Source organism: Castor canadensis, chromosome 4 (assembly GCF_047511655.1).
Source record: "Castor canadensis chromosome 4, mCasCan1.hap1v2, whole genome shotgun sequence".
In the NCBI taxonomy this organism is placed as follows: domain Eukaryota; kingdom Metazoa; phylum Chordata; class Mammalia; order Rodentia; family Castoridae; genus Castor; species Castor canadensis.
The window spans coordinates 113,922,793-113,947,936 of record NC_133389.1 but is presented as its reverse complement, the minus strand read 5'-3'; the positions used below and the strand labels follow the sequence as shown (position 1 = coordinate 113,947,936).

The window sequence follows — 25,144 nt, the reverse complement described above, 5'->3', positions numbered from 1 at the left end:
TAACCGTTTCCAAACCTCAATAATGAATTTTTAATATTTTTATAGTTTTGAGTTTATTCTACAAATTTCTTTGTACTTAGTCATGGCTACATACACAAAATTGAGAAATAAAATTTAAGAATTATTTTTAAAAATATAAACAATGATAATTATAGTCACCAATGCTGGTTGTTCAGTTTAACTTACTGATCCAGGTACATTGATAGAGAAGGAAATGTAATTGATTATAGTATGTTAAAGCATATTTGAATCAGTAGGTTGAATTGATTGGTGACAGCCACAGATTTTTGTGTAATGACAAATGAAAAGAAACATTGTTTTATTATGTTTATAAGCTAATTTTTAGAAAAACTGGTGAAGTTCTGACTATTTTTCCCAAAACAAGCCCACAGTCTTTCTGATGCATGATTATTAGTCTTAAAAATTATAGCTCAGAACTCTGATAACACAAAAGTACTAATTTACCAGTTCGGTCTTCTTTCCCTCTCCCTCGCTCCCTCCCTCCTTCTCTTCCTTCTTTCCTGCCTTTTTAGATTTTAAAGAACAAAAATATTTATTGACTTAGAACAGACACCCAGTGTGTGCCCTTTCCTTTTTCTCCTATCTCAGTTTTTTTGTGGGCCTTTCTTGTAAAGACACTTTAAGGATTTTTCTGTGTAAAGTTTGGTTATTGCTTTATTGCATTGGGAACACCACTCTGGATCAGAACTTTTCCCTTACAGGTTGATACAAGATACACTAGATGCAATTCATTTAAGTCTTACTAGTTAAAGTCATCGAAATGTTCCTATTTCAATAAAGAATGCAGCATTATTTCAGTAAAGAATGTAGGGTGGTCCATGAATATAAGGAGGCAGGGACAAGAAATTGCAAGTTCAAGACCAGCCTGGGCAAAGTTAGCAGACCCTATATCAAAAACAAAATAGAAACAAAAGGGTGGGAGATGTAACTCAAGTGATAGAGCACTGGCTAAGCAAATGCAGGGCCCTGGGTTCAATCCCCAGCACCGAAAAGAAAACGTAAATGAATATAGCATTTATATCAGTCTATGTGTATAATCGGACCTTTTTAAGGCCTTCTCTTTGTTTTTAGGAAACAAAAAAGCAAAGAGAAGAGATTTAGTTAATAGCTAAATGATAATAAAAAGAGTACTCATTTTAACTTATTTTTTAATTTGCTTTATATTGTGTTAAAATTAATTAAATTGCAAAGCACACTCAGGTCTGATATAAATAGATAATAAGGGGTCTTTCTGTTTTTTAATACAGAGCACAATACTACTTTTTACAAAGTAAATCCTTTATTTTATTTTATTTTTTCCTTCTTGCAATGCTAGGATCAAACCTAGGGCCTTGTGCATGCCAGACAACTGTTCTACTACTGAGCTACATGCCCAGCTCTCTTCCCCCTTTTTTACAGACAGGGTCTCACTATATAGCCCATTCTCTCAACCCTCCCAAGTGCTTACACCACCACACCCATTTTCAAAGTGAAAGAGCCTTGAGTTGATACTCCATTTTCATAGTAGGAAGCCAGGGAACCTTAATTATTAACTGAAAATAAAAAGATTTCCAGGTGTTAAAAAATTTTTTTTTTTTGCCAATTCAGAGTATAAAAAACAAATCATGTTTTGATTATATAACACTCCAACCTGGTATTATGACACTTAGTACTAGATTCTCTTTAAAGTAAAAGTAAAGATTGAACAGTCACACCTATTTGAGTTGAATATAGTATTACTATCAGAAAGTTTTTAAATGAATTTTATCTTTATTACCATCTGTGAATCCAGTTAGAAATACCTTAATAAGTTTATTCATGAATTCCTTGTGTTATCTTATACCTTATTTCATTAGACCAGACTATACTCCTTTTTGGAATCAAGATACTCTACTCACCCAAAAGGTATTAGATAGAAAACAGAGCTTCAGTTCTGCACATGGAAACTGGGATCTTTTGCTTGTAGTATATGATTATATGCGTGATGGCTTGGTAACAGATTTGAGGCCTATCTCATTGGCTTTCAATTTAGATTTAGAGTATGTTTTAATTTTCCTTATGTACAGAATTTTGATATTAATGTACATATTTTTGCAGAAAATTGGCCTCAGGTCAAACAATTTTAATTAATGAAAATTATTTACTTAAAATATTGGTTGTCAAATCTGACCTTAGATTCTGCTACCATTCATTTTCATTATTTTTAGAGTACTTTTATGTTTCTAGAATCATCTCATTCTATTGGGCTTGAAAGTAGAAATTATGGAAGACAATGTCAATTAAAAAATTTTAATAGATAAGTTATTATAAATTTCAACTATGAATGCTGAAACCAGATAAATCTCTTCTGTTATTATAATACAACTTTAAGTGTGTTTTTTTCCCTCCCAGGACATTTATTCAGAGCAGCTGGGGATCAACCGTTTAACCTGTCCACAGTGTCGAGTGCCTTCCCAATGGTCAGCCACCCATTCTTTGGTCTACACTCAGCCAGCTCAGGGCATTCAGAATTTGGTGGTTTGGGGACACTTGGTACACCCACAGCCTTAGCCGCACATCCCCAACTAGCATCTTTTCCAGGTAAACATCTGTTACAGTCTTCAGGGAAAGGAGGAAAGCTTTAAAATGTTCAAGTAGTAATTTATGAAATTGAACAAAAAAGAATAGTCTAATGCCTGCTGTATTAGAACTCTTGTGCAAGAATTGGCTCGGTCTTATCACATGGGAAAAAAATGTAGCACGCTACATGTGTTAGATGGCACAGAAGTCAGTTGGGTATTCAGGTGTTTGACTAGATGAAGAGACATTTTCCACAGAAGGGGATAATTAAATCAGACTTTTCTGATTTATTTTATTGAAATACAGTATACAGAAAAGTGTACCTGTTTTAAGTGTAGAATTTAAATTTTTCTCAGCTTTGTTTGAACTTTTAAAAAATTACTAACTTTAGCTGAAGTTGTAGCTCAGTGGTAGGGCACTTGCCTAGTATGCATGCATGAGACCTTGGGTTTGATCCCCAACCCCGCTTTAAAAAAATTAGCTTGTAGTGTGAAACTAAAATTTGGTTCTTATAGCAAATATTTTTATACATTTATTTTGGATTCTTACGGAATTTCTTAAGGAAGTTAGGCTTGACTCTTAACTGTCTATATTTTGCCATGTCTGAAAAATATGTTTCAAAAACACTTGGAACATATTTATTTCTAAAACAACTATAGAGTTCCATCGTTTATGTGGCAAAGAGACCAGTGTTACATAAAAATCTACAAATCATAAGGATGCAGTAGTTTATTCAGATTTAAAACTTAGACAAACACGTTTTAATTTTTTTGTTATACTATCTTGAAAGTCTAAAATTAAGTGTATTTTCCCATGGTTAATTTTACTTTAATACATTTTAGTAAAGTTTGCATGTTTTAATATATGTAAAATACTTTAAAACATGAGAGCACAGTTCTAGAGAAAATGTATCTGAGTTTAAATCTGGCTTTGCTACTTTGTCATTGTGTGGTCTTGAATGTTATCAAACAGCTCAGCCTCAGTTTTCTCACCTGTAAAATGAGAATAATAATATTACCTGTCTCATAGGGTGCTTGTGAAGATTATAGGAGATGAGCATCTCCAATGCTGTATACATGGTCTGGCATACATAATTAGTACATAATTGATAGCTAATATTTTCTTTAATGGAAACGAATGTCTGTTTATACTGTATGCAGAAAGGATAGATGGTTAAATGTACGTCTCAAGTGTTAATTCTGGAGTCATTATTTCTTTAATTCCATTGACTTAGTGGAGAGTATGGAGGAGTATTATGTAGACATTTAAAATTTTAAGTCTAAACATTTCCTTTAAAAATATTAATAGGAATTTATTATGTTTCTAACATGAGTGCTTAGAAAGATGCTTCATAAAAAAGGTTTCTGAATAAAAGTCAAAATAGATAATAACTATAATGTAGATAGTTACTGATATCATTGTTTATTACACTACTGCTTTTGAGCATTTCTAAACTACATTGTAATTACCGTATTATTAATTCAAATATCTTATGTACTAGAATGATGGTTAATAAGTGTAAAAAATCATTTACCTGGGCTATAACAATGTTGGTACTTTTACGGTATTAAAAACAGCTTCTATAAAGTGCATAATTTCCCCAGCCTACATAAAATATTCATCATTCATCTGTTGGACCAGTTACTGAGGAAATACTCCAACACAGTATATTTCATGTTGCTTGTAGGTTTTAGGGGATGGATAGAGAGACAATTACAAGACCAAGTCTTTAGTGATGAAAGTTTGCTTGTGTGAGCAAACTTCTGTGCCAAATGGGCAGAGATTATGCCCGGCTTTAGAGGATTCATTTTGTTTAAATTGTAAAATTAACTAAATAACTTAAATATAAATTCTCTATAACTTGCTTTATCCAGAAGGGAAAGCAGATTGCCAATTTTAAAAAACTTTTTTATAAACAAATGGAAGACATTATTAGCAATTTTAAGTAAGGAATAATATATTTTTAAATTTTACATGCTTCTAAAGTATTCTTCATTTCAGAACAACAAATATAAAATTCAATAATTAAATTATTTTCATTTTATATTGAAATAGTATTTCATGGTAATTTCTTTAAAAATATTAATTCTTGATCATTACATTTTGATGTAATAAATTCTGTGACATGTGTGACTCTTCCAACTATGAATGACTTTAAAATTCATCCAAATCAGAGGCATGTTTGGTGCATCCCTGTAAACCTAGCACTCTGGAGACTAAGTCAGAAGGATCACAAGTTCAAGGCCAGCCTGGGTTTCATAGTGAGAACCTGTCTAAAAATAATAATAATAAAAAAAAAAATCTGCCAAGTCTCCCAGGTTCAAATTGAGAGTCAGTATATTCTCTGAAATACTCTAATCTAGTTGAAAGTGATTAATGTTGCTACTATGTTGGTACTTGTTTTGAATATGCTTTGAAATAAATCATGTACTGATTTCTGTCATCCTTATTTTGTATTTTTCATTTTATCAGTAATCTAGTTTGTATATGACTAAATTTGTTTTTTTATTTTCCTATATTTGAAAAATAAGTAAACTTGCCACTCAAATATTATAATGTTTCCTATGAAATAACAGCCAACATTTGTAAAGTTTGTCTTCAGAAACTGCACTATTTTCCTCTTTTTATTTAATTCACTTGCTTTGTACTTTGCTCTGTGATGTCACCTTATTCATAACATATAGTTTCCTATTTTTTCTCATTCCTATTATTGATTTTCTCTATTTTCTTCTGAGTTTGATTGTATCTAAAACATTTGAATCTTATGCTTTGATTACTTTATCAATTTGTAGTAGCCATTATCAACAAATTCTACTCTAACACTTTAATTACAAACTATGTTAAGTGATATGAATATGGGAAACCATAGCCTGTTTGTTTATTTAGACAGGATTTCATTATATGGCCCAGGCTGGCCTCAGCCTCATGAACTTCCTGCCTCACCCTCCTGAGTGCTGGTATTACAGGGGAGCCTACCACACCTAGCTCAGTTTCTTTTTATCAGCTTAGGTGGAAGCTAATTTTCAAACCTATAAATAATACTAGGAATCAACTGCTGATAATCAGACCAAAACAAACAGTTTTTCTTCCTATTTAAATGAGTTTCTTTCATCTAAACAGTGGGTGAATAACAATTTTGTATAGTTATTCGTGGTTCAATCTCTATCTATCGTTCAGGCATGGTTGACTATACATGGCTATCATTTTGCTATCAACACTTTCCTTAAATGCAGAAGAACAGTGCTTTCCGTTTTCTGCCTGTACTGTTTTAGACCTCTGAGGATGGCAGCGATTATGAACATTGCACTTATTTTTAAGCCAAATTTCAATATTAGATAATGAAGGTGCATATCCCTTAGCTTTGTGTTTTCAATGAAGTGGTATTCCTAGAAAAATGTTAAAGACCCTATAATACAGTACACTAGTAATATTGACTTCCTCCCATGCAGTATTGTGGGGCTTCTTGTGCTTGTTGCAAAGAAAAATATGCCATATCTTTTGGAAGACTGGCATGAAAGATAACTGATTTTGTAATTTATTGGACTAATTTATTGGATTAGTTAGTTGTAGATTGTTTCTGGGATTATATATAGGGTTATACAAAATGGTTCATTGGATGATGTTCAGATCTCATTTTAACCTTTGCCCTTGCTTAAAAACTGTATTCTATTAAAGTTGGCTTTCAGCCTGACAGTGCCTATAATCCCAGCTTCTCAGGTGACAGAGGCAGTAGAATTGTGAGCTCAACAAAGTTAGCAAGACCCTATCTCAAAAACAAAATACAAAAGGAAAAAAAATAAATAAAAGAGACTGGGGACATGCCTCAAATGGTAGAGTGCTTGCCTCCCACGCATGAGTTCTTGTGTTCAATCCCTAGTAACACGCACCCCTTCCTCCCCCACAAAAGTTGGCATTCTGCCTTTACTGAAAGTTTTTACTAAGAGCTACTGTTTGGTTATCAAGTGCTTTCCTCCGTAATGCATTTCAAATGTGCTTGATTGCAATAATCTGATAGTACATTTAAACCACCTGATTTATCAAAGCCAGGTTTATGTTATATAAGTTATAGATGTAAGCTTAAATTTTAAGGTCTTAAAACATTAATATGAACTTAAATGTTTTTTTTATTAATTTAGAAAATGTATATATCATCAAAGAGAAATAGTTTTTTTATATTCTTAAGTTTTCAGTTTTATTTTTAAAACTGAAATACCTTTGTTCTTTAAGATTGAATCTAGGAAAACTGCTAAGTGAAGATCCTTGAATACTGGACCAATGAGTGTACAAGTTCTAATTAGCATTTCACTGTTAGAAAGATGATCAGAACTTTGTGAGTTGAGCAATTCTGTTCCTAGGGAAAGCTGGAAATATTTTTTCAGGACTAAAATATCGAGCAGTCATTTTATGAACTAGAAAGTTAATTCACATGTTTTTGTTTGGTTGGTTTGGTTTTGAGGTGCAGAATGGTGGCGAACAACAGACGTTCATACTCGTACAGCAGCACCCTACTTTCCACCATTACTGGGAATTCCACCGCTGTTTGCTCCTCCAGCTCAGAATCATGATTCTTCTTCATTCCATTCACGAACTTCAGGAAAAAGTCATCGAAATGGTCCTGAAAAAGGTACCCATATTAATATGAGGGAAATATTATAAATCTTCCATTCCTATACCTAATTTTAGTAGAGTCCAGGCTTACTAACATTTTCATAGCATCATGCTTTTACTTTTATAGTATCTTAATCCTTATAATAATTCTTTGAAATTACATATATCATCATTATTCAGCTAAGGTTAAATGGTTGCTCAAGAAAACACTGCTTACATATTGACACAGTTTTGTCAGGATTTAAACACACTTCCTCGACTTTTTTTCATCTGTATCTGATTTATCTGCCTATATGCAACCTAGTATAATATATTACTCCTTCTGTAATTAAACATCAACTTCATCAATATCTGTTTTTCTTTTTAATGATACTAATGTTTGTACAATTGATAACTATTGCTAGAAAATCATTTGAAAATTATAACTCAGGGTCTAAGTTTCATTAGGCAGGAACTTTACAGTTTAAGCTATATCCTGAGCCCTATAATAGCATTTTAGATGGCTTGTTATTATCTTTTTAACTTGAATAAGTGTTATGAGGAGTTTAGTCTATAAAGGAAATACATTTAATCATCTTTCTAAATGTGTCTTTTTTAACTGAAGTGATATTCACAAATGTAATATTAGCCATTTGAAAGTGGATAATTCAGTGGGATTTAATGAATTCACAATGTTGTGCTGCCAGCACCTCTCTCTGTTGTTCTAAAACATTTCATCACTCTAAAAGGAAAGCCCATACTCAAGCAGTTGTCCCCACTTTGTCTCAGTGGTACAAGAGATACATCTTTGTATCTTTTCATAGATACATATTTTCATAGGTATATCCATTATGAATAGTTCATATAGATAGAATCATACAATATGCAACCTTTTGGTTATGCCTTCTTTCACTTACAAAGTTTTTGAGTTTTATCTACTACATCATTGAGTTTTATTGTACTACATCAGTACTTCATTCCTTTTTATGACTGAATAATATTCCATTATATAAACATGCTTGTTTTTTTTTCAAGGTGTAAATGGGTCAGTTAATGGAAACAGTACTTCATCTGTAATTGGTGTTAACTCATCTGTACTGTCCACAACTGCTTCAAGTTCCATGGGACAGACTAAAAATACAAGCTCAGGTGGAGGAAATCTAAAATGTAATCAGGAACATAGCAAAAACCAGCCTTTGGATGCTAGAACTGACAAAATCAAAGATAAGGTAAGTTATTCTTTGAAAGACAAATATATAATAGATCTATAAATAACAAACATTTTAAAGGTCATACCACCACAATCTGTGGATTAATTTTTTACTACCAACTCCTGTTTTTTGCAGATGTATATTTTTATGATATAATTCTATGTATCTTAAAAATAAAAAGTTATCTGCACCAGTATAAATAATAGGAATAGTAATAATGGACTAAAAAGTTTTCTTGGTGCTGAAAACACCAAGCCTGAAAACTGAAAGCCATAGGTTGAACCACCTATGGCTTTGTGCAGGCTCAGCGTGCACTCTGCTACTGAACAGCACTCCCAGTCTCAACAGATAAAATTAGTTGAGAACCTACTAGATACCAGCTCTGCTCTAACCGCTTTCATGTACTATTTATTTCAATTTTCCCTACATTCCAAATGTAGTAACTTGTTGTTATTACAAAATAATTGGTAAGTGATTGAGTCAGGATTTGAAGCCAAGCAGGTTGACTTTCTTTCCTCTGTACTGTACCCCTTATACATATTCAATGGTTATCACATCATGGCCATTTTTTTTTTCCATCTATATCCCCAACTGTGCAAGCTATCAATTTATCATCTCCGAGTTCTAAATTCATCCTTTTCTTTACCAGTTGACATAAGGTTAGGCTTTACTGATAGAGGATTTTGGAAGAGGACAGGACTTCTGTTCTTGGCAGTGTTTTCTTTCCCATAAATTGTACATGCCTTGTGGGTGACTTTCTTGCCTTGTAATTTTTTTTTTTTCTGCTAGTGGTTATCAGGAGACTCAGTAGTTGTCAGGAGTATCAGTGCTGCACACCATCTAGTGAGTTTCCCTGGCCTCTCAGCAAGCAGCTTCTAAGCAAGGTTTCTTTGGGAACTAGTTGGTATCTTTCTAGCACAGGTTCTCAGCGATGTTTTTCTGGCACCCTAGCAAGCAGTCTTGTCTCTTGTGTGCCAGCCTTGACCTGCGATACCTCATTGAGCAGCTCCACAATCCGTGGGCAGTAGTCACATCATCTCCAAGAACATGTGATGCTTAGGCTTGTGTGAATGGGGACTTGAGGAAAGAGGCCATCTTCCAAGATTGTTTTCGTTTCAGTGCTCTACCTCAGACCCACAGAAAAGTAGCTGATCTCCCGTTTTCCCTATTGCTGTGTTCTTTACAGGTCTCTTCATCTCACTTAGCAGTTAATCTTCTGTTACTAGTTAATAATTCTCTTTTTTTCTTTTATGGTGTTTTTGAACTAGGGTCTTGCCTTGTAGCCCAGGCTGGCCTGGAACTTTGCCATTTGCTGTCCCAGTTTCCTGAGTGCTGTGATTACAGCCTAAGCCACTAGCCCTGGCTAGTTAATAATTCTTTATGTTAACATTTTCCTGGTTTCTCTCTTCTGACTAGATCTTGTCCGATATAGAATTGGTATCAGATGTGGGGTTAGTATGCAAATTGCACATAAATTCACAGCAATATTCTGATCCCACCAAACCTTTGGACTCCCTTCTTTACATTATGCCAGTGGAACCCTGGCATCTCAGCTTTATAAAATGTAGGGTAACCATTAAGTCCAAATTTTTCTGGACTAGAGGTATAACTCGGTGGTAGAGTGTTGCCTAGCATGCACAGGCCCTAGGTTTGATTCCCAGCACCACGAAGAAACAAAACCAAAGATTTCTTTCTTTTCACTGAGTATATTTCATAGAGATACTTCCTCTAGATTTCTCACTTTTCTTCTCAACAGAAGGTGGTTATTTTCCAAAATATAATCCACTCATTATGAGAGCTTAGGAGAAGATTATTTGGTGATTCTAAGAAACTTAATGGTACCCATCACAAAAATTCAGTGATATTATATGTACTTCAGCCCCCAAAGAAACATTTTCTTTCTACTTTATACAGCACTAAGCACATATACTTAAACGTGATGAAAGACTGGCTGTTTCTTCGTAGGGACACAGATTTCAGGGTCACACTCTGTACCTTTTGTTCTCAACTGCTTTTAGTTCTTCTCTCTTATGATTTGTTGTCAAGGCATTCCGATTAGTACAAGCAAAGGGCCTGTTGCTGAGCTGCTGCCACCTTCTCTGCATGACAGACAATGAGAGAAACATCACCTGTTCTTTTTTTTTTTTAATTTTTATTTTATTCATATGTACATACATTGTTTGGGTCATTTCTCCGCCTTCCCCCATCCATTCTTTACCCCACCCCCCGCTGCTCCCTCCCTTACTCCCCCTTATACCTCGCTACCATGCAGAAACTATTCTGCCCTTATCTCTAATTTTGTTGAAGAGAGAGTATAAGCAATAATAGGAAGGACCAAGGGTTTTTGCTAGTTGAGATAAGAATAGCTAAAAAAGGGAGTTGACATGCATTAATTTCCTGTACATGTGTGTTACCTTCTAAGTTAATTCTTCTCTAACTAACCTTTTCTCTAGGTCCTGGTCCCCTTCTACTATTGGCCTCAGTTACTTTCATGTATCTGCTTTAGTTTCTCTGCATTGAGGGCAACAAATGCTATCAGGTTTTTTGGGTGTCTTGCCTATCCTCATAACTTCCTTGTGTGTTCTCGCTTTATCATGTGATCAAAGTCCATTTCCCTCGTTGTGTTTGCCCTTGATCTAATGTCCACATATGAGGGAGAACATACGATTTTTGGTCTTTTGGGCCAGGCTAACCTCACTCAGAATGATGTTTTCCAATTCCATTCATTTACCTGCAAATGATAACATTTCATTCTTCTTCATAGCTGCATAAAATTCCATGTGTATAAATACCACATTTTCTTAATCCATTCATCAGTAGTGGGGCATCTTGGCTGTTTCCATAACTTGGCTATTGTGAATAGTGCTGCAATAAACATGGGTGTGCAGGTGCCTCTGGAGTAACCTGTGTCACAGTCTTTTGGGTATATCCCCAAGAGTGGTATTGCTGGATCAAATGGTAGATCAATGTTTAGCTTTTTAAATACCCTCCAAATTTTTTTCCAGAGTGGTTGTACTAGTTTACATTCCCACCAACAGTGTAAGAGGGTTCCTTTTTCCCCACATCCTCGCCAACACCTGTTGTTAGTGGTGTTGCTAATGATGGCTATTCTAACAGGTGTGAGGTGGAATCTTGGTGTAGTTTTAATTTGCATTTCCTTTATTGCTAGGGATGGTGAGCATTTTTTCATGTGTTTTGTGGCCATTTGAATTTCTTCTTTTGAGAAAGTTCTGTTTAGTTCACTTGCCCATTTCTTTATTGGTTCATTAATTTTGGTAGAATTTAGTTTTTTAAGTTCCCTAAATATTCTGGTTATCAGTCCTTTGTCTGATGTGCAGTTGGCAAATATTTTCTCCCACTCTGTGGGTGGTCTCTTCAGTTTAGAGACCATTTCTTTTGCTGAACAGAAGCTTTTTAGTTTTATGAAGTCCCATTTATCTATACTGTCTCTTAGTTGCTGAGCTGTTGGGGTTCCATTGAGAGAGTTCTTGCCTATACCTACTAATTCCAAGGTATTTCCTACTCTTTCCTGTACCAACTTTAGAGTTTGGGATCTGACATTAAGGTCCTTGATCCATTTTGAGTTAATATTGGAATAGGGTGATAAACATGGATCTAGTTTCAGTTTTTGCAGACTGCTAACCAGTTTTCCCAGCAATTTTTGTTGAAGAGGCTGTCTTTTCTTCATGGTATATTTTTAGCTCCTTTGTCAAAGACAAGTTGGTTATAGTTGTGTGGCTTCATATCTGGGTCCTCTATTCTGTTCCACTGGTCTTCATGTCTGTTTTTGACATCACCTGTTCTTGACTCCCATGCCATTTTAAAGCAAATCACAGACATCCTATGGCTGGGTGTATTTCTATAGGTATTTCTAAAAGTTATGCACCCATTCTTTTAAACTTACACTATCCTACCTCTTACAACCAGTGCTGAAATCTAGCAAAGTCTAAAATCTAAAATGTTCTGTGCCTCTGGAATTTCAAGGTACTGTGCAAGACTTTAGGAAGCATAAATACGAAATAGTTTCTGTCTTTATTTCTAATGAGTAAATATATTGACATCCAAAACAGAGTTAGAGCTGCTAAACTAAGGAACATTTATTTAAACTTACAGACCCCTCTTTATAATTTAAAAAGTTATTTAATACTGAGGTACCATAGTGATGTATGTAAACAGCTAAGTGAAAGTAATACTATAGAGACATTGATAAGTTAAAATTTAATTAATCTTAAAGTAGACTTAAAGAGAATTTAATCTTACAATAAGATTTTATATAATCTTTAGCACTTTTGGATAATATATGGTCTGTCATAAGTTTGTGGCAATGGGTTTATTAAGTAAAATTGAGATGAAGGATATTGGAACTAAAAGAAAACTATGCTTTTTTATTCAACATTTTTCATTTTTAAAAGCCTGTGCAAATTGCTTCATTAGCTCTCTCATGTATAGTTTGGAAAAAATATTCTTCAGCTGAGTCTGATGTGCTTTCAGGGGGATGGAGTACTTATTTCAGGTATTCTCGCTGATGAAAGTTGAAAGTCATTGATGCAGTTCAGTTCTCTCATGTAGTCTGCTCATATATTTAGAATACGTACAGATATTTCGAATTAAGTTCAGACTAAATTATACAAACATACAGCCTCTTTGGGGGAAGAATAAAACAATTTAAGGTTGAATGAGTTCTGTTCCTGCTTCTATACAAATTGTTGTTCCCATGTAGCCAAAATAGTTTCTCAAAAATGTGACTTTTATGGCTTGAAAATACTATATTAAATGGTACAGCTGGTGTGGAAAATAACAGGGCAGTTCCTCAAAACATGTAAAGTAGAATTACAATATTGTCCAGTAATTCCACTTGCCATTATCTCTCCCAAAGAATTGAGAGTCTCAAAGACACATCTGTACATCGATGTTCATTATTCACAATCCCCAAAAATGTCTGATTCCATTTATATGAGGAAATTCAAATAGTTGGAATAGTGGTTTGCTAGGTGCTAGGAGAGAGATGGGGAGTTTGTGTTTACTATATTATATAAACTTTAAGTTTTAAAAGATGAAGAGTTCTGATGGTGCTGATGATTGTATAACATTATGAGTTTGTCTGAATTTGTATACTTAATAAATGGTAAGATTACAAAGTCTTTATTTTACCATTCCAAAATTGGAGGGAAAAAAAAATCACATACTATTGCTTCCTCTAATAGTGTCTGCCCTACTCAGAATAAAACTTTGCTTTTTATCAAGAACTGTATGTTCTGAACTTTACCAGTCCATCCTTTCTTATCTCCTGCCACTCCTGCCCCTGGTTCACTATGCTCCAACTAGTCTGCTTCACTTTCCATTTTGAACATGGGAAAAGTAGCCTTTTCTTTCTAGCTTGTGGCTTTTTTCTTTTGCTTTTTCCTGTCTTGAAATACTCTTATGCCTAGTACTTGTTCTTCCTTAGTTCTCTAGATGTTCACACCACCCCAGCTCCCAGGACATACTATCTTCTATTTCTCTGTTTTCCTCATGGTATTTGCCACCCGCAACATTTATTTACATCACCTTTTGATTCTCTTCTCCCTGTTGTTACTAGGAGAGTTGATATCTGTTTTGTATACCTTGTATCCGCACAGATTTGAGCTTCTGTACCTAATTCATCAAAGCCTTAAATATATGTTTGTTTTGTTACTGGAAAAAAGTATACGGTGAAATACAAGTTCAAGGAAAGGGTTCTAAGAATTTTTCCTAAATCATATGGAAGGATGTTAGAAAGCTCTTCTTTGATCACTTTTTATAAACCTAAGAAGATTCTTTTAAAAAATGTTTTAAGTGAGAAAAAAAGAGACAAACTATCTAATTGTGTGTGAATAACACACACCACACGCATAAAGCACTTCTCATAGTGCTTTTAGAAATGAAATTTCTAAATCCATTTCCCCTTTTTCCTAATACTTGCTTCCTCAGTTCACTGTTTTTAGTGTTCCTTTGTATACCATCAGCATATAGTTTTCAGAGACCACCAGCATCAGAATCACATTCAGTAGTGCTTATGAATGATGATCCCCATGCCATCTCAACAAGCATTGTGAGAGAATCAGCCTCCCTAATGCCTGAGAGCCAGCACCTCTAGATCCATTCCTGGGGAATGTAGTCACCATTTCTTATGCCATCTTTATTTTTTAGCAGCATTGGCAGCATTGAACTCAGGGCTAGGCAGGTGCTCTATTGCACTAGCCACACCCTTGGCCTTTTTTGCTTTGAGTTGCTTTTCAAATAGGGTCTTGCATTATTTGCCTGGGCTAGTCTGAACTGTGATCCTCCCACATGTGGATGACAGTCATGTGCCATCACATCCAGCTTATTGGTTAAGATGGAGCTCTTGCTAACATTTTTGCCCAGGCTGGCCTGTACCACCATCCTCCCAATCACTGCCTTCTGAATAGCTGATATTACAGGCATGAGTCACTACCCCTGATCCCATGCCATCTTTAAATACAAAATTATAGTTGGGCATCAGAGACTCACTCCTGTAATCCTAGCTACTCAAGAGAGAGAGATCAGGAGGATCATTGTTCAAAGCCAGCCCAGGCAAATAGTTGAAGAGATGCTATCTCCAAAAAAAAAAATCACAAAAAAGGGCTGGTGGAGTGGCTCAAGGTATAAGTCCTGAGTTCAAGTTCCAGTACTACAAAAAATATATAAAAATAAGTAAATAAGTACAAAATTATGCAGAGATTTCTTGGGCATTGAAATAGTTTTTCTCTGCCAAATCACTGTAGCTTCTTGACTCCTTTCCTTTCTCAGCCCCTACTAGCCCAAAAGTGATAACTTCAGTGTAAATTCATTATGACTTTCATGTCTTGCTGCACATGTTTAGAAACCCACAAACATATTGGTTGCAATGAATGAGCTGATTCTCTGCCAAGTAAGCGGTAGCTTAATATTAATACATTGTTCTCTCTCTTTAGTCTCTTCTTATAGTCTTCCTCATCCTGTTATTCCCGTATTACTCCAGTTTCTCATCCCTCTCTGCTTTACTCTGAGGGAAGGAGATAGATACTGCAGGAAATAATGGTGACTGTCAGATTGCTTATTGAAGGGTGTGTCTGTGGACTGGCCATTAAGATAGCTAGGCTCCAGCAGCAAACACAGTCACTGCAAGCAGAATGTAACAGAAATAGTGACCCTCATTCATGCATTTTGGTTTACTTCAGTCAGTCTTCAAAAGGCACAAAAGAAAGAGTATCAATTTGCAACCTGTAACTGTGTTTCAATTTGACTTTCTGTTAGAGAGGGTGCATTACTGTCTTTAATTCCCCAAATCCCAATAGTCATGAAAGACTGTATTTCTGTGAGCACCAAAAGCTTTAGTAATTTATTACTACTTTGGGGGATGTTTTTCTTTGCAAATGCCATTAAAATGGCCCATGTAACTGTAGGTCATGCTAATACTGTTGCTGTATCACTTTTCATCATTCTCCTTTCAGTCTTCCTATCAGTAGAGCTTTAACTTCTCAATTGCTGTAATTCGTCACATGATCTTTCTTCTTTTTAGCTACTTTTACTATTATCTGTTTTTTAAACAAAAAGCTCCTTTTATGTTACCTGTTATCCCTTTCTATGAAGTTTGGATTTCTCCCTTTGAATTCCCCTCTCAGATATTCCAGAAATAAATCTCGTTATCATATTTTTCTACCTTTTTTGATAAGAAATACAAAAAATTAAATTCTTTCATGCTAAATAAAGCAGCCCTGTATGTCTTTTCTTACCTGTTTTATCTTCTCTACAAAACTTATTGCTATATGAAATTACTTGGTTTTATATTAAGCAGCTGTTTACTTCTCCTCCACCACCACTAGAATGAAAGTTTCTTGAAAGCGAGGAGTCTCTCTTGTGCAGCTATAGGCAGGTACTGAAGAAGGAGTGTTTGGGCCATTATAGGCAAATATTTGGCCACTCACTCTCTGCTTGAAGAAATCTAAAGCCAAGTATTTAATTTCAACCTAAGAGTCATCATGAAATAATGATCTTGTGAGCTATTCTTTTTAATGTCATACATTTTGAAGCATAGCAGTCATATGAGTAGATCTGCGTGTTTACAGTATTGATGTTTCCAATATTCTACATGTGATAGAACTTGAAGATTTTATTAGTGCATTCCTGTCAGATAAGTTAATTTAACCAGTTTCTTACATAATTATATATGGGACTTTTTCCTTTTTCATAAAATGACATTTCAGTGTTGAAAATATTTGAAAACTAAAAGAGCATGCCTTTTGTAGAAATTTGATTTTTTTTCAAAAAATAAAGTCTTGTAAACTAATTTCTCTTTATTCAGAAACCAAGGAAGAAAGCTGTGGAAAGTTCTAGCAACAGTGACAGTGATTCAGGCACATCATCAGACACCTCAAGTGAAGGCATTAGTAGTAGTGATTCAGATGATCTAGAAGAGGAAGAGGAAGATCAAAGTATTGAAGAAAGTGAAGAGGATGATTCTGATTCGGAGAATGAAGCACAACATAAAAGTAACAACCAGGTATCAATTGTTTCATAGATAGTATGCAGACATAATTCATATTTAGAAATTAAATGGTTTACCATGTCTCTCAAAGTCTATAGTTTTATTATTCATATGTGCATACAAGGCTTGAGTCATTTCTCCCCCCTGTCCCCACCCCCTCCTTTACCTCCCACTCCGCCCCCTCCCCCTCCCCCCTCCCCCCTCAATACCCGGCAGAAACTATTTTGCCCTTATCTCTAATTTTGTTGAAGAGGGAGTATAAGCAATAATAGGAAGGAACAAGTGTTTTTGCTGGTTGAGATAAGGATAGCTGTATAGGGAGTTGACTCACATTAATTTCCTGTGCGTGTGTGTTACCTTCTAGGTTAATTCTTTTTGATCTGACCTTTTCTCTGGTTCCTGGTCCCCTTTTCCTATTGGCCTCAGTTGCTATAGTTTTAAAGGTAGTCACCTGGAGCTCTTACTTTTGTATACAAAAGTTCAGGAGAGATAGAGAACCATTTATAAAAGGTCATTAGGTGTATTTTTAGAGAACTTATATTGTGTGTCTATCATAAAGTCATTAGGAACACTTTTTAAAGTAACTTTTTCGCAGGTTTTATTATTTGACGCTCTTGATAGATGTTAAGAAGTTGCCTTTTAAATTTTATTTCCAGGTGCTATTGCATGGTATTTCAGATCCAAAAGCAGATGGACAGAAAGCAACTGAAAAAGCCCAGGAAAAAAGAATACACCAGCCATTACCTCTTGTGTCTGAACCCCAGACTCATTCATCATTCCAATCCCAGCAGAAGCAGCCTCAGGTTTTGTCACAGCAGCTTCCATTTATTTTCCAAAGCTCTCAGGCAAAGGAGGAATCTGTGAACAAACACACCAGTGTAATACAGTCTACGGGATTGGTGTCCAATGTGAAACCTTTATCTTTGGTAAATCAAGCCAAAAAGGAAACCTACAGGAAACTCATAGTTCCTTCTGCTGATGTACTTAAAGCAGGGAATAAAAATACCTCTGAAGAATCTAGTTCTTTGACCAGTGAATTGCGAACTAAACGGGTGAGTTAATTATTTACATAAGAATTTTAATATTAGAAAAAGACAGAGTGGGCTTGGACATGTAGCTCACTAATAGAGCATGCTTACCATGTGCAAAGCCCTGAATTTGATTCCAAGCACCACGGTACTGGGATTTGAACTCAGGGCCTTGTGCTTGCTAGGCCAGCACTCTGCCCCTTGAGCCACACCTCCAGCTCCCAAAAACCTTATATAATGTAAATATATACAGGTTTAAATTAAATTCTCTTTTTTTTGTACTTTCTTAGTCTCTACGAGTAGAATATGTACATCAGAAAATTAAATTTCTCTGATTTTATGCAGATGTAACCCAGTGGTAGAGTACTTGCCTAACACATCCAAGGCCCTGAGTTCAGTCCCCAACACAGTGAAAAAAATTGATCTTTCTCTAATTTTATATTCACATATACATCTGTTAAACATATTTTTGACAACACAATTGTGTCATACTACCCTATCCCTCACCTCTTGGCCTGCTGTATTAGCAGTAAGGCAATAAGTATGTTTGAATGAGACAAGTTCTATAATTACCTTTGTTTAAAATTAATATCCTTTTTTTCTAATGCTAATGTTCTTTTTTTAAGGAAATGAACTCTTGAGATATTTACCTCTATAGTTCTAGAACTTATAAATTTCAAGTGAAAAATCCTTTAAAATGAATTATTTTTCCACTAGACATGGTAGTATATCCCAGCACTCAGACTGAAGCAGGAGGATTATGAGTTCCTAGCATGGGGTACATAATATAAAACCCTGGCTCAAACAAACAAATAAAATCATTTTCCAAGCTTGGAAAAATAATACATGGCTACATTACCATTCTACTCAAAATGCTGAGGCAGGAGGATTCTTTGAGCTCAGGGGTTTGAAGCCAACCTCAATAAAAAGAAAAAAGAATTCATTTTCCTTTGCAATTCTTAATGAATTATATGAAATGTAATTTCTACTTGCATATACACCAGAAGCAATTTTCTTATGTAGAAGCAATCTTTAAAGAATTTTTTATCTTTATTTTGTCTTGCTATTGGTTCATATGTCCATTAGAATTATTAGAATTCTAATAATTCAATCAACATTGCTTTATATTGTAGAAAATACTATGACATAGTATCTTGTCTCTTGGTTCTGTTTATTATTATTAGACTTTCTTAGTTGTTAGACAACACTTGTAGAGCATTGACTAGCTATTGTTTTAAATGCTGAACATGCATTTACTCATTGGATAATAACATCTACAAGTGCTAATAATATTATTCATTCCATTTACAGGTGATAAAATTGGGATTTGTCTAACTCAATTTTAAAAATTAATTTAATTTTATAAAGTAGCTGTTACAGGATCACACTGCTGGTTAGTGATGAAGTTAGAATTCAAACGTAGAGTTATGGTACTAGAGTACTTACTCTTTTTTGGGGGGGTGCTGGTTAGTGCTGGGCTTTGTTGCACTCTACCATGAGCTACCTTCTGGGGCCGAGAGCCCTTATTCTTAACAGCTATGATAAGCTGTCTTCTTTCTCAGAAAATTTGCAGTGTCCTTGTCTATTAACTCTTCCATGAAAAATTTAAGAACTGGGTCAAAGAAAAGTGTCTTAGAAACCAGCCTTTTTTGATAATCTAATTTTGAGGTTCTCAAGTCAAATGTACTTCAGAATAACCTGGGAAACTTTTAAGAAATAATACCTTCACAACAGTTAAATGAAAACCTCTTGTAGTGAAACTGAAGTACTAGATTTTTAAAAGCTTCCAAGGTGGTTAAAATTTATATTCAGATTTGAGGACCACTAATCTAAATACAATAACTAATGGCACCAGAATATCATGCAAATAAATTGTAATGAATGCACTGCTCAAACATAAGGAAGTATTATCAACATCACATTATTTACTTTCTGCCAGTAAAATAAGCAAATTAAGAATTACATTGAATAGAATTACACACCTGTAATCCCAGCTACTCAGGAGGTGGAGATTGGGAAAATTGTTGTTTGTGGCAAGCCTGGGCAAAAAGTTAGTGAGACCCCCATCTCAACCAATAAACTGTGCTTGGTGGTACACACCTTTCATCCCACCTGCTTGAGAGATAAATAGGAGGATCATGGTCTAGGCTGGCCCAGGCAAAAAACACAGACCCTACTCAAAAAATAACTAAAGCCATAAGGGCTGGGATGTGATTCAAGTGTGGTACATTGTTTGGGTTTTAACTTTAAATTTATGTATTATCCCACTTTAAGATAAATGAATTTACAGGACCATGTCAAGAATTAACTTGTATTCCAAAAGATGGCTTAATTTTTTTCAAATGGTTTCTTAAGTATTTCAATAAATAAGAATTTATATGACTACTTATTAGAAAGTCATTTATTAAATATCTGCTTAATAAATGCAGTCCAGCTAAGCTTTGTACATATGATCTTATTTCATCTTTACCAAACCTGAAAAGAAAGAAATTATATGATGTTACTTGGTAATATCATATAACAAGTTAAGGACAGAAGGGATTTGAAAACAAGCATTCTAATTTTTAAAAAAATTGATATTCTTTACTATCTGGGGACCATTTAGAAAGTGTAATAAAAATTATTGAAAATGACAGTAGTGGTTATTTGAAAATCTTTCATATGGATTAGATTTAGCTTTAAATGATATTATCTACTCTTTATCAGTACCTTGTATTGAATTAGAGGGTATTTTATAAACATATCTCTTAAAATTCCTATCTTCATCAATATAACAATCTAACATACAGAATTCTACCTTATTTCTTATGCTTTCATTTATGTCATGCTACTTGCTGTGACTTCATCTGCCATCCACATTACTTTATGATTTTCTTGAGTGTTATTTTATCATTGGCTTCTTCAATAATTTACACTGTAGACCTGTAATTCAAATTAATATATATGAATTGGATATATAGACCAGGAGTGGAATTTGGTATGTCAGTCACGTTTGATCTGGAACATGATTTACAGTCTGCAGAAACTTAAGACAGGGGCTGAGGAAGGACGAACTTGCACATAGAATAGATCTTCAAGCCTGTCTCTTTCCAGCCTACTGTGATCCAAATGGATATCTTAAAACAGTAAGAGATTCATTACTGTACAGGTCTCAATTACCTTTCCATGTTGTTTTACTTACTACCCAGATATCGGAAGAACAATATGTATATTGTAAAAGATTAACTGATAGTACGCAATAACCTTTGGTTATTCTTAAAAACCTATACGTATAAATGTATGGGGAGTGATTCTTTAGAATTATGGCAAGGAACAAGTGCAGAAGACTAAAATATAAATATAAAGGAGAAACTGATTTTCATGCCTATAATTTAAAAAAAAAGCGCAAAATGATTACATAAAAATTGCATTGAAAATTACTATATTTTTTCTGCTAGATTTTAAATCTTGCATATTTTAAAGTATTATTTTGTAGGAAATCTTGCTATAAAATTTCTTTTAAAAGGTAGGTCCAAGAATTTCATAAAATTTTCCATTTTATTCACTGAGTAAATGCTAACTAAACACTTTTGCTTTGTGAGGTATTGCCGTTGATATGCATGTGGCAGTCTTTGTTTAAAAGAGTTATCTGAGTAACTTAATTTTCTAAACTAACAATAATGATAAGTAAGGTGGAAAAGTTTGTGTAGAAATTGCTTTGCTACTTGTTAGTTCTCTGCTTTGAGATATCTAATAAGTCATTTTATATAGCATTCCATCTGTATCTGCACTTATGAAGTCCCCATCACAATTCTTTGCTGAAGAGTTATGGGGCCCAGGTCTGATTCTGACAACACTGCTGATTTTAATTTCAAAGCAGTCATTTTCAGTGCGGAACTTTACCTAAGTTCAACTTCACTTCTGTTGACTTAAAATACTTTAATAATCCTAATTCAGTTTGTTTTTATAAATTATTTTAATTATACTGATGGAATAAAGTTTCATGGTTTTATTGTTTTCAAGGAGGTTCTAATATATAAATACTTTTGTTTCTTACTTATCGATAAAATTTTATGACTTAATAATTCATAAATTAATTTTTCCCAGGAAAATTATTACTTAATGGTTTACTTTTCAAATGTTAATATGCTGAAGTCACTCTAAAGTAAATTGCACAGAATGTGGACCCACCATTCACCTCAGCTGAATTTCTTTTTTTCCCAGTGTTGGGTATTGACCCAGGGCCTGAGCATGCCAAGCAAGTGCTATACCGCTGAGCTACACCCCTAGCCTCATATCTTAAATGTTTGCTTCCAAGAAACTTTTACTGCTCAAAACATCTTCCATTCATCAATCTAGGATTGTTCTGGAGTACATTCCAAGTGCAGGGCTCTAAGTAGTATTTTGGGAAGATAGAAATGAGACTGTCTCTGCCTTAAGAAACTCATCAAAAATGTAAACTTAATCTCCTTAGAGTCTTGAGGTATACAGGCCCACACTATATATAATAATAGTAGTGTGACTTTGATACATACATACTTTTAGTTTACTATTTTAAAATAGTATGGAATATAAGCACGTAAAGGTGCTCAAAAGATAGAAGCAAAGAGTGCTTCTGGCCAGGGCAAACATCAAAAACCTCTTGAGTTCCATCTTGAAGAATGAGCAGTATTTCATCAGTTTGAAATTTAGGAGAGAAGGATATTTCATACAGACAAATGGTTATAGCAAAATGCAGAGTCAGTGAAAATATGAGAGTCATAGTCTGATTCAGCTGGAAAGGTATGTTAAAGGTATGTTATACCTAATTATGAAGTAGTTTGAATATTAAAGTGTAGAGTTTATAAAGTTGGGTATGTTCCAATAGGTAATACAATAATAAGTTTTAATCTGATATAAAACTGACATTGGTATATATTGTATATTGGGAGTTGGATGGGAAGAAATAAGAGCAACGGTAAAGACAGTCAGGAAATGTACATGTTTTGAGTGGGAAAAACTAATTAAATTTTAAATGTATTAGGTGTAGTCAAGGTTCAGCAGTCAACTAGTCATTCATTGCTGCCACTCTGTTATATCCCTTGTGTATCATGATCAAGATTTATCTTATGAATGACTGTTTGTATTGAAAGTAAATAAAAACAATTTTCCTCTCATTTTGTTTTGTTTTTTAACTTATGTTTCAACAGGAACAATATAAACAGGCATTCCCATCACAGGTAAAGAAACAGGAATCATCTAAGAGCCTGAAGAAGGTTATTGCAGCTTTGTCCAATCCAAAAGCAACCTCTAGCTCACCAGCACATCCAAAACAAACATTAGAAAATAACCATCCTAATCCATTCTTGACAAACGCACTTTTAGGTAATCACCAACCAAATGGAGTTATTCAAAGTGTCATTCAAGAAGCTCCTCTAGCACTTACTACCAAAACTAAAATACAGAGTAAGATTAATGAAAACATTGCTACTGCAAGTAGCACCTCCTTTTCCTCACCTGTAAATTTGAGTACAAGTGGGAGAAGAACCCCTGGCAGTCAGACACCTGTAATGCCCTCTGCCTCGCCCATACTTCATTGTCAAGGGAAGGATAAAGCAGTTAGCAATAATGCAAACATTTTAAAAACACAACAAAACTCCCATTCTGCAAAATCTTTGGTAGAACAATTTAGAGGAACAGATTCAGACATTCCCAGTAGTAAAGATTCTGAAGATTCAAATGAGGATGAAGAGGAAGATGATGAGGAAGAAGATGAGGAAGATGATGATGAAGATGAATCTGATGACAGTCAATCAGGTTATTTTCTGTTTTAAAATTATATGCATGAATGTTGTGTGTACCAAAGCATTTAAAAGATCTTAATCCACAGATTTAAAATCATCGTGATTCATTGTTTCACATAGCTTTGTGCATTTCTATAACGAGTTGATAAAATATAAGAGTAATTGATATTGGAAATTCCATGTTAAATTCTTAGCTTGTTATTCATCTGACATAAGACAAGTAACAATTTCAAAATGTATATATTGATGCATGAATTAAACAATTTTATCAACTTTCTTAATTTTCACTCCATTCAGGACCACTTATTTGTCCTTTTTTCCCATTTCTTTTGCTGCTTGTTCAAATATGTCACTAGATTTGTTGAACAAATGTAAAATTTTGGTCACATTATTAGAAAGTACCAAAAATTCAAATCCTTATATACGGCCATCAGTAACATAAAATTTACTAAGTAATATATGGGGTTATGGAGCAAATCCCTGATTTAATTTTGATTCACTTTGTAGGGCTTCTTTTTTGGGGGGTGTTATTTTTAAAAACATAAAATACAAGATGTTTTAAATTTTTAAATATAAAGATGAGATAAACATTTTTAAAGTTTGTGTATTTGTTACTGGTCAGCTACAAATTTAACTAAAATTTCTAGTAGTTGATGTGAATAGGAAGATATATTCAGTTATCCAATATAAAATGTCTTTAAGTTAAAAACAAACTAGTTTTTTCATGCATATCATGCACGATAGTTAGTGAATATCAGTGTTAACAGCTTTTAAAAACTTTTACAATGACGCTCAATGTAGGCAGATATTACTGTATCAAATCAATTCCCAAGTGGTGGTATTCTGGGAATCTTTATGATTCACTCCAAATCTCAGTCCTATGTTTATCTAAGGTTTCATAATTATACTCATATATTTTACATGCATAGAGGAGTAAATGCATTATACATAGGACTCCTATCTATGGCAAATTTACATTATTAAACCACTGATAAATCTACAATAATTATTTCTGTAGACCTAGTTTTATTGTAGAGCCTGATGAAGACTTGTGCCTAAGTAGAAAAACTACAACCAGAAAAACAACCAACCAACCAAAAACAAAACAAACAGACAAAAACAACAACAAAAACATAAAACAAACCAGGAATCTCCCTTTGAAAATTATTTTCTTTAACCCCAAATCCCAAATGAAAGACTAGTGGTAGTTCCTATACTGACCTTAGAATGCTTTGTAGACCATTGGAATTTGCTCTTTTAGATAGTTACCTTAGTTTCTCCATTGGATTAAAAGTGATTTTAAAGCCATTAAACAGAACTCATCATGTTAATATTGTCATGTGAGAAGAACTGTTTTGTGATTCCAGTGTTTAGTCAAATTATAATTTTAAAAAGAATTTTAAGGATTTATAGCCTAAATCATTGTACTCAAATAGCTTATGAGATGGTATTTTTACATTGACTCTGGAAAAGTTGCTTGTTTGGATTCCC

At 34.2% G+C, this 25,144-nt stretch overlaps 1 protein-coding gene across 27 annotated transcripts in view; it reads left to right on the top strand.

Moving 5' to 3' along the window:
- Baz2b (bromodomain adjacent to zinc finger domain 2B) overlaps positions 1 to 25,144 on the top strand; it is a 274,349-nt gene that overhangs the window by 155,214 nt on the left and 93,991 nt on the right. For 21 of the 27 annotated variants that reach the window (XM_074070911.1, XM_074070915.1, XM_074070910.1 and 18 more), the window contains 6 exons: positions 2,392 to 2,580; positions 7,016 to 7,183; positions 8,182 to 8,375; positions 16,681 to 16,878; positions 17,520 to 17,915; positions 23,060 to 23,666. In XM_074070911.1, the coding sequence (XP_073927012.1) occupies positions 2,457 to 2,580; positions 7,016 to 7,183; positions 8,182 to 8,375; positions 16,681 to 16,878; positions 17,520 to 17,915; positions 23,060 to 23,666 (1,687 nt within the window). In that variant the 5' untranslated portion in view covers positions 2,392 to 2,456. The remainder of the gene's footprint in view (positions 1 to 2,391; positions 2,581 to 7,015; positions 7,184 to 8,181; positions 8,376 to 16,680; positions 16,879 to 17,519; positions 17,916 to 23,059; positions 23,667 to 25,144) is intronic. The other 6 variants (XM_074070914.1, XM_074070913.1, XM_074070895.1 and 3 more) reach the window with 3 other exon arrangements.